Source organism: Lutra lutra, chromosome 18, assembly GCF_902655055.1.
Source record: "Lutra lutra chromosome 18, mLutLut1.2, whole genome shotgun sequence".
Classification (NCBI taxonomy): domain Eukaryota; kingdom Metazoa; phylum Chordata; class Mammalia; order Carnivora; family Mustelidae; genus Lutra; species Lutra lutra.
The window spans coordinates 38,580,184-38,600,240 of NC_062295.1; the positions used below are offsets into that span (position 1 = coordinate 38,580,184).

A 20,057-nucleotide genomic window follows, 5' to 3' on the forward strand; every position below is an offset into this window, starting at 1 on the left:
GTTAAAATAATATTTTAAGACGTGATGATACCCGGTGCTGATGAAGGTGCCGAGAGCCTGGAGCTCTCCTACATGGCGGGGAGGAAGGCCAAATGGCCTGGCCCCTTGGAAAACAGTTGGGCAGTTTTGTAAAAAGTGAGAGCAGAAGTCTACCGCACCAGCCAGCAAACCCACTCCTGGGTATTTGCCCAAGAAAGATGAAGATTTCTATTTGCACAAAAAGCTGCACATGCGTGTTCTTAGTGGCTTACTCATCATTGCCCCAAACTGGAAACAACCCAAAACTCCTTCGACCAGCAAACGATCAGAAAAACTGTGGGACATCCATACGGACAACACAGATGAACCTAGCGTGGGGTCAACCTCAGAGCAGCACACACCCCGTGATTCCACTTAGATGACATTCTGGGTGAGGCAAAACTGTAGTGGCAGGTGCCTTCTGGAGCTTGGGGTTAGGGGAAGGGTGACTACACCAGGGCAGGGGGAGGTTTTAGGGCTGATGACACTGTTCTAGATCTCGATTGCGGTCCTGGTAGTTACGTGGCTATGTTTGTCAAAGCTTCCGTAAACTTCCCATTCAAAAGGACAGATGTTAACGTGTGAGTTAAATATCTTCATTTAAAACAATCTTCTTGGGGCGCCTGGGTGGCTCAGTGGGTTAAGCCGCTGCCTTCGGCTCAGGTCATGATCTCAGGGTCCTGGGATCGAGTCCCGTATCGGGCTCTCTGCTCAGCAGGGAGCCCGCTTCCCTCTCTCTGCCTGCCTCTCCGTCTACTTGTGATCTCTCTCTGTCAAATAAATAAATAAAATCTTTAAAAAAAAAAAAAAAAAGCAATCTTCTTAAATGTAATTTTCTCCCAGCCAAGGTTTTCTTAATTATGAAGAAGTGGTGCATGACGAAGATAAAATCATTTAGCCAGGGGCCCTGCATTCAGAGGTGCTCGTTTAATATTTCCTCTAGGCCAGCAATTCCCCAACGATGCCTGGAAACAGCAGCCTACAGAGGGGGTTACGAACGCCCCCGCGGAAAGATGAAAGTGATCCCCAGTCAAATAAGAGTGGGCCCAGGAAATAAAAGTTAAAATGTTTAATTACAACCAGACTTCTCAGATCCTTTGCCAGGATAAAGCATGTTGTGGATTTTAAGGAATTCCCCCAGGAGTTGCCCCGCATTTGCGGGGGCGGTGTTTGGTAAACGTTTGTTTGGATGAAACAGAGCTTCAGATGTCCGGGAGCCAGAGCCAGCATCTCACGTGGGAATTCAAGCAAAGCTCCCAGGCCATTTGGTGAGCACCAGGACCCAGCTCAGGAAACAGGGTGAGGGTCTCAGTGGACAGGACATGGAGCTGAGATAGAACCAGCCCTTCCCTTGAGGGGGAGGGGGAAGGGGGAGCAACAGCAGAATACAGCCGGGTCCCCTTTGGAAGTGATGACGTGTGGCGGAACCAGCTGGAGGTCGCGGTTGCTGAGCACCATGAACGGGCGGGCTGAACGCCGCTCGGGAGTTCACTTGAAGTGGTTGGTTTTCGTCTTGTGTTAGTTTCATCCTGATTAAAAAAAAAACAAACCCAAACCCAAACCCAATTCTTCACCTTAACTCTGCACCTACATTCTTGTTTCCCTCTCTGACAGAGCTACGTATTCTCTCCCCGTCACAGATGAGGTAGCAGAGGCTCAGAGAGGTGAAGCCACTAGCCAAAGACACACAGCTGTGTAAGCGGCCGAGTCAGGAGCAGAAGCAAAGTCAGGACTCTGGGGCCAGCGTCACCCAGCACTCCGGAGGTTGCCTGGGCCCGGGCACAGGCCCAGGGGTGCACCTGCTAGGAGGGACCCATGAGCAGGCCAGCTCCAACCAGAAGGTGACGTCCCTCTCCCCCTCCACCAGGCCCTAGGCGCAAAGCTGGCAGACCCCAGCTGTCTGTCTATCTGTCTCTACAGCAACTTGGTTGTCTGTGGCCCGCCTTGGCCCCCGGTGCAGAGGTGGCAGCTTCCCCAGGCTGATCCACCTGGCTGGCTCAGTCTCTGTGTTTTGGTCTGAGCTATCTTGATGTCCTAAGCTGCCGATGGCTATGTCTGGTTTCCTAACCACCACTGCCACAGGAAAAAGAGAAAAGTGGCTGTGGCCCAGGGGCCAGGAAGTGTCACCTGCCTGTGATAGAGGCAGCGGGGAGATCCCGAGTGCCTGCTGGGCACCAGATCGCTGAGCATCTGTGAGGGACAAATGGAAGAATAAAGCAGAGGAGTGAGGGTCCCCAAATCAACCCGAATCTTTGCAGGCCAGAGGGAAAATCCCAGAGAGCAGATGTGTCCTGGCCACGTGCGCCCCCTGCCCCACCCCGGGCTCACTGCAGCGTTGCTTTCCACTGTCTACCAGGTGCCAGGGCCCCACCACAGATGCTGGAGCCATTTCCCAGCCCCTGTGCCACCTCTTGTCTCTCTGAGCCCCCATGTCCTTACCTGGATAATGCTGGAAATGATAACCCTCCCCTCCTGCAGCAGTTATGCCTGAGAAGGACGGTGTGTATGGAGAGCTGGCCCCTGACAGCCTCTCTGCAGGGAGACCAGCTTCGAGGCACTGGGGTCCCGCTGCTGCTGTTGCGTGGTGGCAGTGTAGGGGCGGGGGTGGGGGAAGAGGACCAGGGTTGGAATGGAGATGGTGGGCTTAGGACTGGCTGATGGAGGAAGAGGGCTGAGGAGTCAAGGGTGAGCCACCAAGAGAGGTAGGAAACGCTGGAGAACAGTCAACGGCACACGCCTTGTGAACTTGGTGCTGGGCGTGCAAAGTGAGAAACGTGTAGCTGTTGGGAAGACAGCAGGGTGCTTCCTTCTTGAACTCGGGGCAGGGGGGAAGGGGTGCTGGCTGGAGATGGAGCATCAGAAGGGATCAGCAACTGCCAGGACCCCAGGGCTCTGACCAAGCCTGATGCACCACACCCCAAACCCAGTCCTGGAAAACCCTCTCTGCTGCCTTCTGCTTCACCCTCCAGGTTGCTGGAATGGCCAGTAGGGGACAGAGGCCACCGAGGCTCCATTTCATTCAAGTGGCAGCAGGAGTCCCCAGAGGGAAGGAAAGGGGGCTCCTAGAGGGCCACGGTGAGGGGCCCATGGCTCTGGCTCATGGAGCCAGAGAAGCACTGTTAGAGTGAAACCCAGCCCCCCAGTCCCGCCTGCTAAGGGCTGCCCTGGGGGATGGACAGGAAGCCAGGGGACCCTGGAGGGAGGAGGAGCCACTAGCTGAGTCGTACCCAAGCCCTCATGATCCACACACAGGCTAACCCGTACAAACTCAGAAAGGACGAGCCAGCTCAGAGAGTACATGACTCTTTCTCAGGAGGAAGCACAAGAGCGGTTAAAGGTCCTGTCACCTGACGGCTTCTGTCACCAGTGTGATCAGGGGCTTGTCCCTGCTTAACACACCTGCAAAGTCACTTCTCTGGGCCACCCACACTTCACGCCATTCTCTGCAGGAAAACCCACCAGCATTCTCCAACGGGGCCTTCTGCCCTGCCCATCTCTCTCCAGGCAAGATTCTGGAATCTGCTCCCCCATGTCCCTCTCCTTTTGCAGCAAAGCCTCGGAACGACACAGTGCTGGGGTGTTTCCAGCAGCGTCCCCTCTTTGGCAGGTTCATGGGACAGCATCCGCCCTGCAGGCAGGCAGGGGCAACTCACAAGTCTTCACGTGTTCTCTGTCAAAGCTCCAGTCCCCCATAGGACCTGCTGGTTCTCCTGCTGCAGTGTCCACACCTCCATCCGGAGCCCTCCTTCGCTGCTCTCCTATCTCAGTCCTTTCCAGCTCCTGGAACAAGATCCCATGGACAGGGACGCTTAGAAACAATACACATTTATTGCTCACAGTCCTTCAGGCTGGAAGTCCAAGATCAAGGGGCCACATGGCCACATTCTGGAGACAGCCCTCCTCCTGGTCCATTGCTAGCACCTTCTCGTTGTGTCCTCATGTGGTGAAGGGGTCCAGGGAGGGCACTGGTCCCATTCATGAGGGCTCCTCCCTCATGACTCAAGACCCCCCCACACCGAGTCCCCACATTCTAATGCCATCATCGCTGGGGGTCGGCATTTCAAAATAGGAATTCGGGGGGTACACAAACACCGAGGCCACTGAACCTCCTGAGTCTCACTCAGGGCTTCTGTGTTTACTGCGTTACCTCATCAGAGCCAACATCACCCGTCTGCCCCCTGCCCTTGCTCTGCCCCCGACCTGGGCTGTACTTCCTCCAGGAGGCCTTCCTTGACTAACCTCTCTAAAGTAGCCTGCTCAGCACTCTGTCCCTGTAGCTTGTTTTCATCACAGCTCTCCCTGCTCATTCTCTGTCCCCACCTTCTCTAGAACGTGGGCTCCACAGTGTGTGGCTGCCCAGGAGTGGCTGCATCCTCAGCACTTAGTGCCAGTGGGGGCTCCATTGGCCCCGCCTTGGGCCTCCCTGGATCCCGTTTCCCTCCCTGACCCGCCTGGTACCTTTGTACCACCCGGACCTCGGGTCACAGGCAGAGGAGAAAGCTGACCCTCCAAGCCTCAGAACAAACCTTCCAGGAAGACCTCTGACAAAGTCAAGGGCGGTGCAAAACTCCCTCCCTTCCTGGGTGGGGGCCCATGGACCGGATCGGGGCTCGCAGCACGCACAATCACACAGGCACACATACAGCTACGACAGGGGTTCTAATCGGGGACATAGCAGCCCTAGAAACTTGGGGAGAATCCTTCTGTAGAACAAAGACTCCTTTTCAAGGGCTGAGTCCTACCCCTTCGTCCCAGCCCCACTGTCTCTCTCAGCAGCGGCTTGGGCCTTGCAACACGGGTTTCTGTCTCTGTGGCTTGGGAATTCTTTGAGAAATAATTCACATCCACCACATTGGCATATGTTATATAATTGTCATCATATAGACATAAAAGCATTTCATACATACTGTTTGGAGCCTCTATTTTTTTTTTCAGTTGGTGTATTTGAGAGAGCTGCCCACACCAGCATATAATGGAATCACGGCTGTTTTTAAAATAATTCCTTTTCTTCCCCCCACATTAAGTCATGCAGGAACACAGTAAAGATTGAAATAGGTAGAAAATGGATGCAGTGAAAAGGGAGCTGCTGCCCATGTATCCCCAAGCTCCGCATTGTGACCCGTTTCTAGGATCTCCTTCCACGGCTGTCCCCCTAGCACACTCAGGTGACTGTAGACCCACGAGGTCGTGTCTACTGCACATCCCAGCACCTGCAGGATCTCACCCAGTTGGCAAGCGTTAAAGGACTCGCTAACATTACCATTCCTCGTCCAGCAGTGGCATAGGAAGCACCAGGTTCCATGCAATAGAGAGACACACTCAGGTTTCTCCCTTGCTTGTGAACATGCTCTGGCTCCCTATTGCCCAGCATATCTGGCCTGGCTTCCAGGGGTGACAGGGTAGAGGCCACCCCACCCTGGGTTCAAATCCCAACCCAGTCACCTAGTCATGAGTAACCAAGGCAGTGCTCCAGGTCCCTGGGTCACAGGCAGATGACACCCCCCAGAGGCTTGCAGCGAGGTGAGGGGCTGGGTAATGGTTTACCCTCCCCCTTCTTTGACAGTGTTAGTTTCAGTGCCTGTGTTTCCTTGCCTCACCTGGGTCCCAGCACGGGTACAGCAAAGCCCCCAGATGGCTGCTCTGCCTGTGTGCCCCTCTGCACATCTCCCAGCACATCACACTTCTGCGGAGGGGACCAACCTCCCCCCACACACAGATGTCCCAGGCCAGGGCCCGGGCCCTGCGTGCCCAGCTCTGAGCGCAGTGCCTGCCCGCCCCCGCTCTTTCACTCACCCTTTCATTCCACAGCCATCCCAGGTAACTGCTCCGGATCAGGGGGGATGCAGAGACGTAAGACAGGGCCTGGTCTGTGGTGCTGAAGGTGTGGTGGTGGGGACACTCTCAGAAAGACAGTCATCACATGGTGCGCACACTCAGTGACGGAAGAGGCTCTGAGTCCCCGGCCCAGTAGGCAAGGGGTAGAGGCCTCCTGGGTAAGGACCAGAGGCTGGCGGGGAAGGTGGAGAGGGCTTCCAAGCCAACAGAACAGGATGAGCAACAGCAGTGAGGGAGGCGGGAGACAGGTGCGTGGGTGTGCGTGGGTGTGTGTGAGTGTGTGTCCACATGAGTGTATGAGTGAGTGTGTGTGCAAGGGATTTCTTTGTCCCGGATGCCTTTGGCCCTCAGACCTCGCCTTGGCCTTCACCTGCAGCCTGTGGACAGTGCCGAAATGCACTTGGCTCTGAGTTTTGAACCAGAGTTTCCATTCTCTGCCCTGGGGCTCCTCTACTGCTGGGGACAGGGCGAGACGCCCCGCCACTTGCGAACACAGCCTAATGCAGAGCCAGTGCCCCCCGGATCCCGTCCCCTGATGCTCGGGGGTCCACTCCAGAGGCTTGCCTGTAAGCCCGGGTCCCGGCAGCCTCCGCCTCCCGCTGCTGGCAGCAGCTCCACGGTGGTGCCCATGCTTGGTGGCTTTTCCTCTCTCCCCGCCCCCGGCATCACCTCCCCCAGAAGCCACCTGTGCCCTATTGTGGCAGCCTCTGCCATGGTGGAGACCTAAGTGGAGACACTTCTGAATTTGGGTTATTCTGTGGGAAAACTGGGAAGTGCATGCTCCCAGTCATTGAAGAGGACTTACCTCCGAGAAGCCAGGGGGTGGGGGAGGATGTATTATCGCTCCCTTTATATAACTTTCTGTCTTTTTAAAGTGGTGAGATCACAGTGTGACCCTCATGTCACAGGTGCAAATCTGCAGTCACCTGAATTCCCATGCACCCACAGACAACCCCTGGGGACAGTCAGACACTTACACAATTGTCCTTGGTCATTTGGGGCTCAAACTGGGCCAAATTCAAGATCTGCCCCCAGCCTCCGTCCCCCGGGTTGACCCTGAGCTCAGGGGTCTCCCCGGCTGTCACAGACCGGCGCAGAGCAGGTGACCCTCTCCGGCCTGGCTCTTCTCCGTCTTGTGTCACCTCCCATTATGGCGGATTCCATGTGTCCACCTGGCTGGGCCGCAGTGCCCACACAGGTCAGATGTTATTCTGGATGTTTCTGTGGGGGTGTTCTGTGCTGAGATTAACATGGAAATCAGCAGACGTTGAGTAAAGCAGATGGCCCTCTGTAAAGTGAGTGGGCCTTGTCCCATCATCCCAGGGCCTGAACAGAAAAGGCTGACCTTCCTGAGCAGAAGGCGCTGCCCCAGGTGTTCCCTGCTGACTCATCCCGCAGAAGGTGGACCGGCCAAGCCTGCACAGTCGCACCAGCCAGTTCCCTAAACTAAATACCTCCACACATGCACCCCCTGGCAGTTCTGTTTTGCTGGAGAACATTAATACCCACCATGAGGCTGGGGCCCCCGTCCCCCATCCCCCGAATATAAGTGCTTCCTCAGCCCTTTCTCAGGTGCATGGGCTCTCAGGCCGCAGCTTTCTTTTCAGCCCAGCTCCAGATGCGGTGTAGGAAGAGCAGGAGTTTCTTCTGCACACTCATGTCAGCCTAGGAACCTCTTGGGGTCCATGCCTGACCCCAAGCCTCGTCCCGCCATCCTGTCATTTCTAATCTGCTGATGTCACTTCCCAGAAGTACCAGGGACTTCTCCACCTACAACTGGCAATTGCCTGGGCTTCCCCTCCCTGATCAGTTAAGATGAGGTGCACTTGTTCCTCTATCAAGTCCGCATCTGGGGGATGGGATGTAACAATGCTGAGAGGCAACTCTGCTCCACCCTCCTGAGGGCATGGCCTTTGTCCTCAAGGCCTCAAAATGGTGTCTAGAGTTCCAGCCATCACATGCAAATTCCAGGTAGTAGGACTGAGGAAGTAAAGAAGGCAAGAAGCATGAAGAACGTGCTAATGATCCTTTGTGCTCAAATTTCCTGGAAGCAGCTGCTTCTGGCTTGTACCCCATCTGTAAGAACTTAGTCACGCAGCCATATGCAGCTGCAAAGGAGGGTGGAACATCCAGTCCTTATTTGGGAAGCCATGTAACTAGCTAAAAATCAGGGGTTCTATTATCCCAGAAGAAAGCAAGTAGAAATGGGGGGCAACCAGCAATTTTTGCCCTACCCAGGATCTGGGGCCAGGGTGGGAAAGAAGGAGTTATCTCTGCCTCCAGGCTCAGCATTGCCCCCTAGGGAAGGGGAGGTGGGCATCAGAGGGTGTCCCCAGCAGGTCTGCTCACAGCAGGCAGCAGAGCCCCCAAAGATTATGTGGGACCGACCTCCCCTCCACACACTCCTCCAGAAGGCCCAGGAAGGACAAGTCCCCTGCAGGTCTTCCTTGACAGTGGGTCTTACGACGAGAGGGGAGGCAGGCTGTGGTGTCCAGCTGTGGCGTTTGTATAACACATGAGAGCTGTCCCCCTGTGCTGGGCACCCATGCGTCCAAGACAGCCCACTTCCCAGGTGGGCTGCAAGGCCCCCCCACCACCTCCTTTCGGCCCTGAGCCCCAAAGTGCTACAAGTGGCTTCCCAGAGGCCCTTGCTTCCACTGGATGCCCCAGCCGGCGGGGATCCTGCTGCTAGGGAGGCGGCTCCAGTCCCCACGGCCCCCACACGGGGTGCCCCTGAGAGCCCGTCATGCGGGCAGTGGACTGAAAGAAAGCCACAGAAGTGCCGAAAGAGAGCCAGAGAAGGTGACGTCCTGGCGCTCCGTGGACGGTGCTCCAGGTTTCCCAGACTCTTCTATCCTGATGCGACCTTAGGGCCTCGGTTCCTGGGTTCGCGGCCTACACACTGGCTCCTGGCCGCTGGCCATGGTGTCCTCTGCACGGGGGTGCGTGGGGAGGGACGTGAGAACATAGTGAGGGGGTGGGGGGGTCACGGGAGTGGAGGGTGTTCTCATTCCCGATGCCAGCTTGTTCTGGAACCTGTACACACACGTAGATGGGATGCTGACCCTTGGCTGGCCAAGGTTTGTGGGAAATGGGGGTTCACTGGACCATCAACTCAGCCAGGCCACCACACCTGGGTGTTTGGTCAAACACCAGGGTCAGTGATGCTGCCTAGGTGTTCTGCAGATGAGATTAACATTCCAGTCAGCGAGGAGACTTCCATCGGACAGAGGACCCTCTGTAGCGCGGGTGGGCCTCGCCCCATCAGGTGAAGAGTGAAAGCATTCTCCCGCTGCAGAACCAGCAGGGTGGAGTGATCCTGGGAGGAGCACCCATGACCAGGAGTGACACCAACAAGGCCTGCCTCCTCCTGAGGATCCTTCAGAAGGGCTCTGACATCGTGTCAACGGCCCTCCCTCTGGAGGGGGTTAGCAAGGCAGCCGCCAGCACAGAAGGCTGTGGAAAGCTGGCTAGCTGCCCCCAAAGGGTCCCCGGCAGGGCCCCATCTCTTGATCTCAGCTCCAGGGAGAGAGAGCCCTGTGCCTGTGGCCGTTCTCCACCTGCTCCCACGTGCCTGGTCCGCTGGCTGGCATCCTCACTATGGCCTTCGTGGTCGCTTGGCGCTGCCCCGGGGCTTGCGGGGGGCACTGGGGGGCAATGGACTGTGGTGTCGGCCTCCACTATCTGTGGACCCTGGATGGGGTGGGAGACTCTAGTTCGTGGTCGAGGCCGACTCCCGCAAAGCCAGAGTCCCTACCGCCGGGTCCTTGGTGCGGATGTCCTGGGCCTGGCCCAAGCCACCGCCCCACTGGGTTCAGGACCTGCATGGGCACGCCTCCCTGTTCCAGCTCTGCCCGTGCCCCTGTGGAACTGCACCTCCCCAGCCTGGGAAACCACTTCCCCACACACTAGTGACACAGGCCTGTCCCGAGAACCCCCTCAGCCACTTTCTCCACCACAAAGGATGCATGCAATTAGGGTGGGGGCATCCTCGTGGAACGTTTCCCATCCCCCACGCTGTTTAAACTGGCTGGTACCACTGCCCCCAAGGGCACGGCCAGCAAACCCCTTTGAGACCCTTTCCCTAAGAACCCTTGGAAGGAGGGCCTAATAATGAGTTCTTGACCTGTTCTGAAACAGTAACAGCAAGAGGGACTGAGGTTAGACGTAAGGAAGAACTTCCCTCCCTGGTGGGATTTAGGCCTATTGATGATTTATACCCATCCTTCCCGACGACTCGGCTGTGTGTTGGTTTTGGGGGTGTGGGAGGGCGGAAAACATTGCCAGAGGGTGTGTCCCATCCCCAGAGAGGACTCGGGAGGCACCTACCTCCCAGGCTGGGGAGAGGGTCACATGTACTCAGAAGCTGACATGCTTAAACCGTCTCTGGGTCGCAGCCTCAGTGTCTCTGAGACACGGGCAGAGAGGAACAGGGTGTGCCCTTGGGGTTTCCGGGTTAGCACCCAGGCCCAGCGGTGTCACAGGCAAACTGGTGCTTCCACGACACCATGGGCCGATGTGCAAAGTTAACAGCCCTCCTGGGGGGCTGTTCTAACCATCAGTCACGGAACAGGCATCACTGTTCCTGAATGCGAGCACCCGGCTGGCACAGTACTCCTGCTCCCGTTCGGGACTCGAGCCCCCACCAGGGAGCCACTGGGGAGGTATGGCCGCTGTGGGCACAGCATGGGTGCGTGGGGGGGGGGTGGGCAGACAGAGGCGCAGGAGCTATGGGATGGTGCATGCACTGACCTCGGATGTCCCGGGGCCGGAGCGGGGCCTTGCTTGGGCCTGGGCTGCTCTGCCACGTGGCACTGGGGAAGGTGAAGCTGACCTCGGGCACTGGGGGCCTCTTCTCATCTACACAGTGAACAGGAGAGGAGAGGACATTAGGAGAGGGGCACACTGTGAGTCCTGGGGAGGAGAGGACATCACGATCGATGCAGCGTGTTGAGTGCCTACCTCATGCCCACTGGGCTCTTTGTGTGTACTCCCACAGCCCAGCCCTTTCTGGAACATTCCCTCCTCTGGCTTTGGTTCCTTTCCCTCTCCCTCTCCTTCCCCTGTTTGCTCTGAGTTGGCCATGACCTGGCCGCGGGGTGGGTATCCTGGGGTTACTGAGTGGAGGAAGATGCAGTGAGGAAGAGGGTGTCTCCCCAAGACACAGCTGGACGCCCTGTGCAGAGGCTGCCTGACGGCCTGAGCTTAGATCCCCGGCCCTGCGGTCCACCCTGGTCACTTTGTTTTCATCCCAGCACCTGCCTCCTCCTGGCACACGTGTCCCCACGAGAGAAGGGGCTGTTCTGTTCTCAGCCTGCCATCGCCTCACAGGCCAGAGCTCTCCTGACACTTAACCAGGGCTGGGCCCACTGCTGCTGGGGAATCGGAGAAGGAACGGGGAGTCAGAGGTCTGGGCCCAGGAGAGGTGACAGGGCTGAGCCTGCAGAGCGGGAGGGAGACTCAGGAGTGCTGGTGGTGATGCACCATGGTTCGGCCCTAGTGGGAGACGGGGCTGTGGTTTCCCAGGAAATTCAGCGGAGAATTGCTTCGGGACACACATGCCCAGAGTTAGCCAAAGACCCGGAAACAGAGATTCACCATGGCTGGGAGGAGCAAACCACCGGCAACAGTGCAAGCATGTGGCCTGTGGGAGATGGACTAGTACTCGGCTATAAGGGCCTGAGCCCCGATGCTCCCATGGCCCCGAGACACCCTGCGCAAGAAGCCCGGCCTTTGTTCAGGGGCCCACAAAGCAGGGCTCAGCACCTCCGATGAGCTGGGGGCTCCGGCTGTGCCCCTTTCTTGCCCACTGATGGGGCCAAGTTCAGCCCACTCTGGTTTACTGGAAAACGCTGGTTTCTTTTGTACGCAGACGTAGGGAAGCCACTGAACCTGTCTAGCCATGACGTGCAACCAACAGTCAGTCATCACAGACAGAAAGTTCTCTGAAGACGCACGGGAGAGGCAGGCCCGCTCGGAGATTTTCTGGAGAGCACTCCAGGAAAGCAAACAGCACATGAGTGGATGGAAAAGTGTCGCGGGAATGCAGGAGCGGAGTCGGCAAAGGACGGCCTCTGCTTGTGCTGGGAAGCTCTGTGTGCTGTTGTCCCAACGTCTGGGTGCATGAGCAATTTCCTCATAAAATGGGAGGCAAAGCAAGCTCCTTTGTAAATCAGCTGTAGAGACAGGTTCCAAGGGGCTTGTCTGCAGGGGACGGGAGATCACAGGACCGTGAGGCTTTGGCTATGTGGGGACAGCCAGGCTTCTCCCAAGCTGCCCCAGGCAGGTGTCCCCACAATGCCTCTCCAGGTGAGGGCCTGCTAGGAGGATGGTGGTGGGCACGCGCCCGGCCCTGCACCACAGAGTTCCCATGCCTGACCCTGCTGCCCTTTCCAGAACAGGGTGACTGTTTATGAGCACGGTGGAAACAGGAAGACGAGTGAATAAAAGCTTCTGAAAACAGCAAAGCCCATACGGATGAAGAGTACTTGAAGAGCTTCCAAGGTTTTGCTGTCCTATCACGGGCCTGTGTCACCACCAGCAGTCCCAGGAGCCGAACCAATAAATCACGGGGTTGGGGGGCGTATCTGAACTCCATCCCTAGGCCAGAAATTTCTGAAGAGTTTGAGAGTGCAGATGCAAACCGGGTGGTGCAAGGTGTACACCCAGAGTGAGACAGAGTGTGGCTGTCACACCATGGCCACGGCCCTAAGACACACTCCCTCCTTGACCCACACATACTCTGACATAGAAACAAGGCACGAGGGAAGGCACAGGAGTGTGGTTGGACACTAGGGAGTGGGTCTGCATGACCAGCATGGGACCTCGTGCAACGCCCTGAACCTCTGTGCCTCAGTTTCCTTCTCTGCGCCACAGGGACAAGTGGGCTGACACCCACCAAGCGCCTGGCACAGAGTAAGCGTGGCGTTGCTGTGAGCTCTGATCATGTGGCCAGTGAAACAGGCTCCTCCATGGCCAGGACTGGCCTGCTTGTGGGTTTTTCCCAGCCTCTATGGGATGGATACTTTGGCAAATATGACAGAGACGCATCCCTGAAAAGACCAGTGGAGAGATTTTAGAAAGACAGGATGCAGGCACCTTCTGGTGCAGGTCGGGCACAGCCTGTGGGCACCCTTGCGGGAGGACTGACACCCTCACCTGCATCCACCAGCCATACCCAGTGGCCCACACAGGGGCCAGTGTTCTCGTTCTACCCGCCCGGGGTTGGGGGGGTCACCTCACGGCCGAGTACGCAGGTGGTTTTCTCTCGTCGATGATTCTGTCTGCATTCCCGAGCCCTTGCCACAAGCACGTCTTGGGCACACAACCACAGGAGCCAGCACTCAAACCTGGGCCAACATGGACCGCGCTGGCCACCCAGAGTGTTTCAAACTCCGTCAGGTTGCCAGGTGGCCCAGAAGCAAAACTGAGCACCTCTGGGAACATGGTGTCTCGTGGGGCCGGTGGCCTTGGCCCACACCCAGCCCTGAAAACCTGAAACTAACAGCAAGGCACAGACAACTGACAGCAGCCCACACCGTCACGCTTCCCAAAGACTCGCCCTGGGCAAGAGGAGCCGACAAAGCCCCAGCCTGCTGGCTTATCTTCTGATCCTGTACCTGCGTGGATGCTAAGACTGGGTTTTATCTTGGAGGCTGTGGGGATGGTGGGGAAGAAGCTCTTCCCAGACGACTTTGTCAGCTGTGGGAGTGCTGGGGGCGGCTGGCTGTCAGCGGCAGGGTCCAGCACCTGCAGGGACAAGCACATTTAGGCCAGGGTGTGGAGAGTGGGCGTGGAAGGGTTGACCCGCCAAGGTCTCTTTGAGCCAAACCCACACACGGATAGCAGCAGGATCACTGCTAGTGCTCCCCTCAGACCCCCAGAAAGGAATGAATGAGTGAACAAATCCATGATCCTCTTCTGGCTGCTGATTGTCCCCCCTACCATCCTCTCCTCTCTGTGCCCCCCCAACAATGAGGGGGTTAAATGGTTATCATTTAAATAGATCGACTGAGTAAAGCAAATTGCCTGCCAAGTGTGGGTGGGCCTCGTCAAATCAGTTGAAGGCCCGGATAGAACAAAAGCGCTGACCATCCTGGTAGTGAGGGAGACAGCTCCTGCCTGATTGTCTTGAGCTGGGGCTTTGGGTTTTCTTGGCTTTGGATGTAAACTGGTCTCCAGCTTGCCAGCCACAGCTCTGGGATCTGTCAGCCTCCATAAATCACATGACCCAATTGCTTATAGTAAACCTTTCTCTCTCTGTGTGTGCGTGCGCATGTGTGAATGTGTGTGTGAACGTATATGTGTGTGCATGTGTGCGCGTGCATGAGTGTGTAAATATGAGTGTGTGTGTACATGTCTGAGTGTGGGAGCATCTGTGTCATGTGTGTGCATACTTATTCTACTGGTTCTGTTTGGAGAGCTCTGACTGGTACGCTCACCTTCTGACCCCTGCTATGATCCCACCTTTAACCCCACCAAGTGATTGAGGGGTGGCTTCAGATTGAGTTAGCAAATGTCCACTGTGTGGCTGGCAGAGGCGGGATGACGTCTGCCAGGTCCCCGGCGACCAGCCAGCGTGCCCAGAGTGAAGCCTGCTCACTTCCTCCAGTTTATTTAACTAAGTGTAGGATGGAAAGAAACCTCACCAAGGAAACACCATTTCCATATGGACTAGAACCCGTGGCAAACCCATCCTCTCCATCACGCAACCGTAACTTCACACCACCATGATCACTGCAGTCAGGGAGTGGTCAGTGCGGTCAGGGAGTGGTCAGTGCGGTCAGGGAGTGGTCAGTGTGATCAGGGAGTGGTCAGTGTGGTCAGGGAGTGGTCAGTGCGGTCAGGGAGTGGTCAGTGTGATCAGGGAGTGGTCAGTGTGGTCAGCGAGTGGTCAGTGTGGTCAGCGAGTGGTCAGTGTGGCGCTCTGCCGTGTGCTGGATTTTGCTTAAATGCTGAAGAGACTTCCACAGGTTGACACCATCCAGTGTCCCTGGAAGGTAACTAGAAACGAGGAACACCCCACAGAGGGAGGCCCACGGGGTCAGAAATGAAGCACGACCTACTTGGCCATGAAATAGGGAGCAGATGACCGTCAGTAGCCGCGCAACAGGACCGCGTGTGGAGCTCAGCCCCGGCAGTTGGGGGGCCACGCGTGCCGGGCTCAGTGCCAAGCTCCCATGGAAACGGGACACCGTGTGGGGACAGCTGCTATGTGGCCGACATGCACTAGAACCTAGCGGGGCACTTTAGGGCTAAAACACCAACACGATGTGTGCACATGAGCACTTATGGAAGAACGTTAGGGAAGGACCCAAGATGGGAAACTGCTACCTGCACTGTGGCATGGCTTCCGGTTAGGAAGGGGTGGGCGCTCCTGGGGGACCCTCCCTCTCTGCCAGCTCCACTGGACCCCAGGATTGGGCTAGGAGGCCCGCCAATGTCCACCCACCGGCTGCACACTCCAGGTGAGGGATGGTGACCGCTTCCTCCTGGCCTTCCTCTCCACAGAGTGGTCCCTGCCCGGGCTGGCAAGAGGACACCTCCAGTCTGCTGGGCTCGGGGCTGGGGTGACACTGGCCTTTGGGTCCTTGGAGTCCAGGGCCACTTCCTCCGGAAGGTGGAGGGAGGAGTGGCCGCTGCCCCAACCACGGTCCTGTGCCTTGAAACGCCGGGCAGCTGCGATGAGAGCGATGCTTTTGGTGCTCGCGGCCATGTCCTCGAGGGCCTGGGCACTCAGGGCCGGGCTGCTGGCCTCTGCTGCTGCCCGTGAGGTGCCCAGTTCTGGGCTGGTCATGGAGCAGAGCTTGGAGACCAAATTCTTCACACTCAGGGAGTTCAATGGCTGTAGGAACAAGCGCCAGCGATGGTCATATGTCACCAGGCCACCCCGGTTGGCCCGCCCCTGCCTATGCCCCGGAAACCAACTCAGGGCCAGTGACTCCAGGTCAGTGGGGTGGGAGGAAGGCCAAGGCAGGTGTGTGAAGAAGCAATCCCCGGGACCAGGACACCCTGGAGGCACAGGTCACTGCTCCCAAGGGCTGAGAGGCCCAGGGCATCTCACACGTGGAGCCATGGATGTGGCTTCTCCGAACGGATCTGAGATTCCCAGTACCCCTGTTAGGCCAGAGGGCTCCCCGTGGGGGGGGCCCTCCTCAGCACGTGACCCAGAGTGCGAGCGCTCACTGGTCATGAAACTAGCAGCTTCTTAAAGGTAGTTTGTAGGAAAGATGTGAATATTCATAGCCACCCCCACTGCTCTGCAGGAGCAGGGGAGGCCTCCCCAGAGCCCAGGCCCCGCTTAGGGCCGCACACCAACCTCGTGAGCTGGAGGAGTCAACAGGACACGGAGGGATAGTGGAGGGAGAAGAGAATCTTGCTTGTCCAGCATTCTCGATGGTGTGGCTTCCAAGGACCTGTAGCCACTGCTGTGGGGGACACGCGATGCACCTGCTGAGCTAGCTACCGGGGCCTGCAGCCCTTCATCCAGCCAGGGACAGCAAGGCCTAAACCCCAGGACGCTGCGGCCCATGTCAAGCCACAGCAAGGCCAGGGGACACGCTGGGTGCGTGAGCTCAGTGTCCTTATCAGACCTGAGGGGGCTGCAGGAACCCCTGAAGTGGTGGTCAACAGATCAGAAGCACGGGTGGCCCGGACACTCCACCTGCAGCTGGCCTCTGCCATGTGAGCAATCGTGTAGAGGATAGAGGCCCTAACTGGGGCCCTAACAGCTCTGGGTGGTCAGTGTCAGAACTGGGCTGTGGCACACCCAGCAGGCATGCAATCAGCCATGGGACAAATGCAACAGGAGTAAAATGTCTAAGCAAAGGCCCAAAGGACAGCAATGGAAGACCTGTGCTGAGTGCTGTTAGAAGAACTTGCTGGGCATGGGAAAGCATGGGCAAAGGCCCTGGGGCAGGGACCAGCTTGGCACATCCAAGGCACAGCAAGGAGAGGAGGATAGAACAAAGACATGGACTTGGCCCAGGACCCTGTGTGTGGAAGACTTTGGCCTTTGGAAGGGGAAGGGATGGTGACAACCTTCCAGCCAGAACTTCCAGAGAGAACTACTCTGCAAGAACAGGGTTTTCAGCAGCATCCTATCGAGGCAGTTCATCAGCGACTGCAAGAACAAAGCGTCACGTGTCACACCCAGGCTCCCTGACCAGTGGACTCACGTCCCTGAGCTCTGCTCTCTCATCTATGAAATCCAAGTGGTGACAAGCCGAGCTGCTGGGAAGACTGCCAACTCACCGCTGGCTGGACGACAGGGGCTGTCGGAGCACCGTATACACCGTGGAGGCCTCTGGACGCTGTCAGGAGAGCACAGGCCGGTGCCCCGTGGCCAGTGCTCCAAACTAGAGACAGACGCCTGGCCTGCATTTCCTCACGGCAAACCTCAAGCAAGCTCTGGAGCCTCTCCAGCGCCCTCTGTACCCATAGAGTGAGACAACATGTGTGCTTGGTGCAGGGGGCTTCCTGCACCCGTCAGAGCACCCCAGCTTCCTCCCGCCAAGGGCAGCACCTGACATGGGCAGGAACATTTCCTCTGCCAGCCCCAGACTCAGGACATGGCCCGGGAGCAAAGAGCACCCACCCTCCTCTCCCCTGCCCCTTGCAGCTGCAGAGACAGCAGGTCGAGGACGGGGGTCGCGTCTGTCTTGTTCGCCTTGCACTGTTTGGCACCGGTACTCAATGAACACTTGGTGAGGTGTGCAGATGCCCTGCTTGCCCCCGCAGCAGCCACCCCTTTGTGCTGGTAAAGAGCCCCAGAGCAATTCTGCGTGACGACATGGCCAGCCCTGAGACATGGTCAGACTTGGCCTGTCACAGTCCTCCCTTCCCTTCTCTGTAGGGAACTGGCGTAGCAGAGAGCACTTGATTCACTGACTTAGGGACATTTACGGGGGAAGCTGATGGAAGGGATTTTTCTCCCAGATGAAAAAGAGAGCCCAGCCCTCCCTTCCTCTTGGAGGTGTGATCTATGGAGCTGTGGCAGCCTCTTTGACCCTAAGGGGAGACGTTATTTCCATGTAGACACATGGGCATCATCAAGTCATGTAAATCACGGCCCCAAGTCCACTCTTCCTGTGTACACACCCGTGTTGATTAGATCACCACACTGAGAATTCTGTTACTTGCAGCCAAAAGCACTCTGAGTCAGGACCAAGAGCAACCGAAAACTAGAGGGGATCTGGGGCAGAGGCCCAAGTCCAGGACAGGAGCCCAGCTTGCATGCAAGACAGGCTGACAGGCTTCCTTCCTGCACCCCTCACGTTAGGTGGTCCGCGTAATGGCAGCCCTGTGTCATGTGGCCCCACCATGTCAGCATGCATGGCCCTGCAGGGAGGCTTGGTGACCCTACCAGCCGCTGGACGGGACCATGGGGCAGGTGACCCGCATAGCCGGGACACAAGCCTGGTCAGCATGGCTCAAGGGCTGGCTGCCCACGGCCCATGGGCTGGATCCCAGGGACTCCGCCCAGTTAGGGCCTCTGTGCTGGGCCTCACCTGTTGCATGGAAACTGGCTTCACTGCCCTGGGTTAGGCCATGGGCGTCAGCCACCCAGCCCGGCTGCCGGGAAACACAGCTCCTCTCGTGCTATCTGGAACATGGAGCCTGCATTCTGGCTCACGGTGGGCAGGGGGCTTCACCGGCTGTGTCCCCACAGTCTGGGCTACTGTAAGGCAGACCCTTCCTGTCTACAATGAGGACTGAAGGTGAGGGGCTCACTTTGCAACTGGCCAGCAATCAGCCCGATGTCAGCATGGGGCCGATGCCCGTCTTCCCTCACCCATAGGTCAGTGGCAAGTTCAAGCAGGTGTGGGCCCAGGAGCAGGTGGAAGAGGCATCTAGTCCTGACTGAGGGGACGGGTGCTTTGTTCTCCTATGCACATGCACATGCACACGTATTCCCAAACGTACACACGCACCCCCATGAGACACTGCAAACATGCACACACTCGCACACATGGGAGATACCAGGCCCCAAGAAACACACGCATGCACACACACGTGCACACACACATATGCGCACATGCCCCAAGGCTGGAGCCCTGCTGTTCTCGTTCCCCTGAAGGGTATGGAGCAAGACAAGGATATGGGGTCCTCGCTGACAAACCAGGGGCAGAGGGATTTGGGGGCCAAACTGGAGAAATGGGCCCCTGGCGAGGATCCGAGACGACATTGAAGACATCCCGCTGTTTTTCCTGGGGATGCTAACGACACTGTGGTCACGGACGGAGGCGTCCCAGCTGTAGAGCTGCATACAGACACTCTGGGGGGACAGGTCACGACACCTGAGGCCCAGGGGACAGCGGTGACCTGAACTGGGTCCCCCCAGAGCTCCTGTGCTGAAGCCCCTGACGTGACCGTTCTGGAAAGGGGCCTTTGGAGGTCAGCAGGGGCCCTGAGTGCACAGGACCGTGGCCTTCCAGAGAGGAGGGGGGGGTCCCTCCGGCACACAGGTGTATGGCACAGACTGGGGTATGCAGGCCAGGAAGAGGCTTTTTGACAGAAGGGCGCACAGCCACCCCTTTCCCCCTGCAACTGCCCTGCCTCCACACTGTGAGAAGTAGGCGCCAGGTGTAAGCCCCCTGCCTGGGTCACGCTACCAGGCAGACGGGCGGCGAAGACGACACACACCTACCAACGCTAACGTGAAAACCGGGGGGGTGAGTCTGTGAGCAATTGCTTTACAGGTCTGCTTTGGTGTAAAGGGCATCGAGGCTAAAGTCAGCAGAAGAGAGGGGGAAAGCAGTGACAGTGGGGCGCAGCAGCCACGAGGGGACAAAACACACACAAAGTGAAAACGGCCTTTCTGGCGGCCAGCCCCCCAGCCTTATGACCACCCTGCACCGCGAGGGTCTCCTGGACCCGTTCGTTTGTCTGAAACAGGCCTGCAAGGAGAGAACCTCAGGCAGACTTCCTGAGAGGAGACCCCAGGACCATGCTCCCTGGGGCCGCACTGCGCCTGCCAAGAGCACGGCGATGCCCAGAGGGCAGAGGGGAAACTACGGGTACCTGTCCGTCTCCAGCAGCATTAGCGGCAGCTCAAACTGGGCACCCCACGGGAGATCCTTCCTGTCGTCGGGCTGGTCTTGGCTGGCCTCCTCCGGCGGCGGGGGGGATATGTTCAGAGCTGAGCCATCCTGGGGACAGAAAGGATGCTCTGTGCAAGGGTGAGAGCCAAGGAGTGCCAGGGC

General features: G+C 57.6%; 1 protein-coding gene across 1 annotated transcript in view; it reads right to left on the minus strand.

Annotated features, from left to right (window-relative positions):
* Positions 1-7,772: 7,772 nt before the first annotated feature.
* Positions 7,773-20,057, minus strand: part of LOC125090460 (kinesin-like protein KIF19) — a 33,452-nt gene continuing 21,167 nt past the window's right edge. Inside the window, exons 15-20 of the mRNA XM_047713128.1 lie at positions 19,876-20,003; positions 16,172-16,280; positions 15,305-15,697; positions 13,473-13,602; positions 10,606-10,713; positions 7,773-8,785 (exon numbers count right to left, since the gene is read on the minus strand). Of these exons, the coding sequence (XP_047569084.1) occupies positions 8,721-8,785; positions 10,606-10,713; positions 13,473-13,602; positions 15,305-15,697; positions 16,172-16,280; positions 19,876-20,003 (933 nt within the window). The 3' untranslated portion in view covers positions 7,773-8,720. The remainder of the gene's footprint in view (positions 8,786-10,605; positions 10,714-13,472; positions 13,603-15,304; positions 15,698-16,171; positions 16,281-19,875; positions 20,004-20,057) is intronic.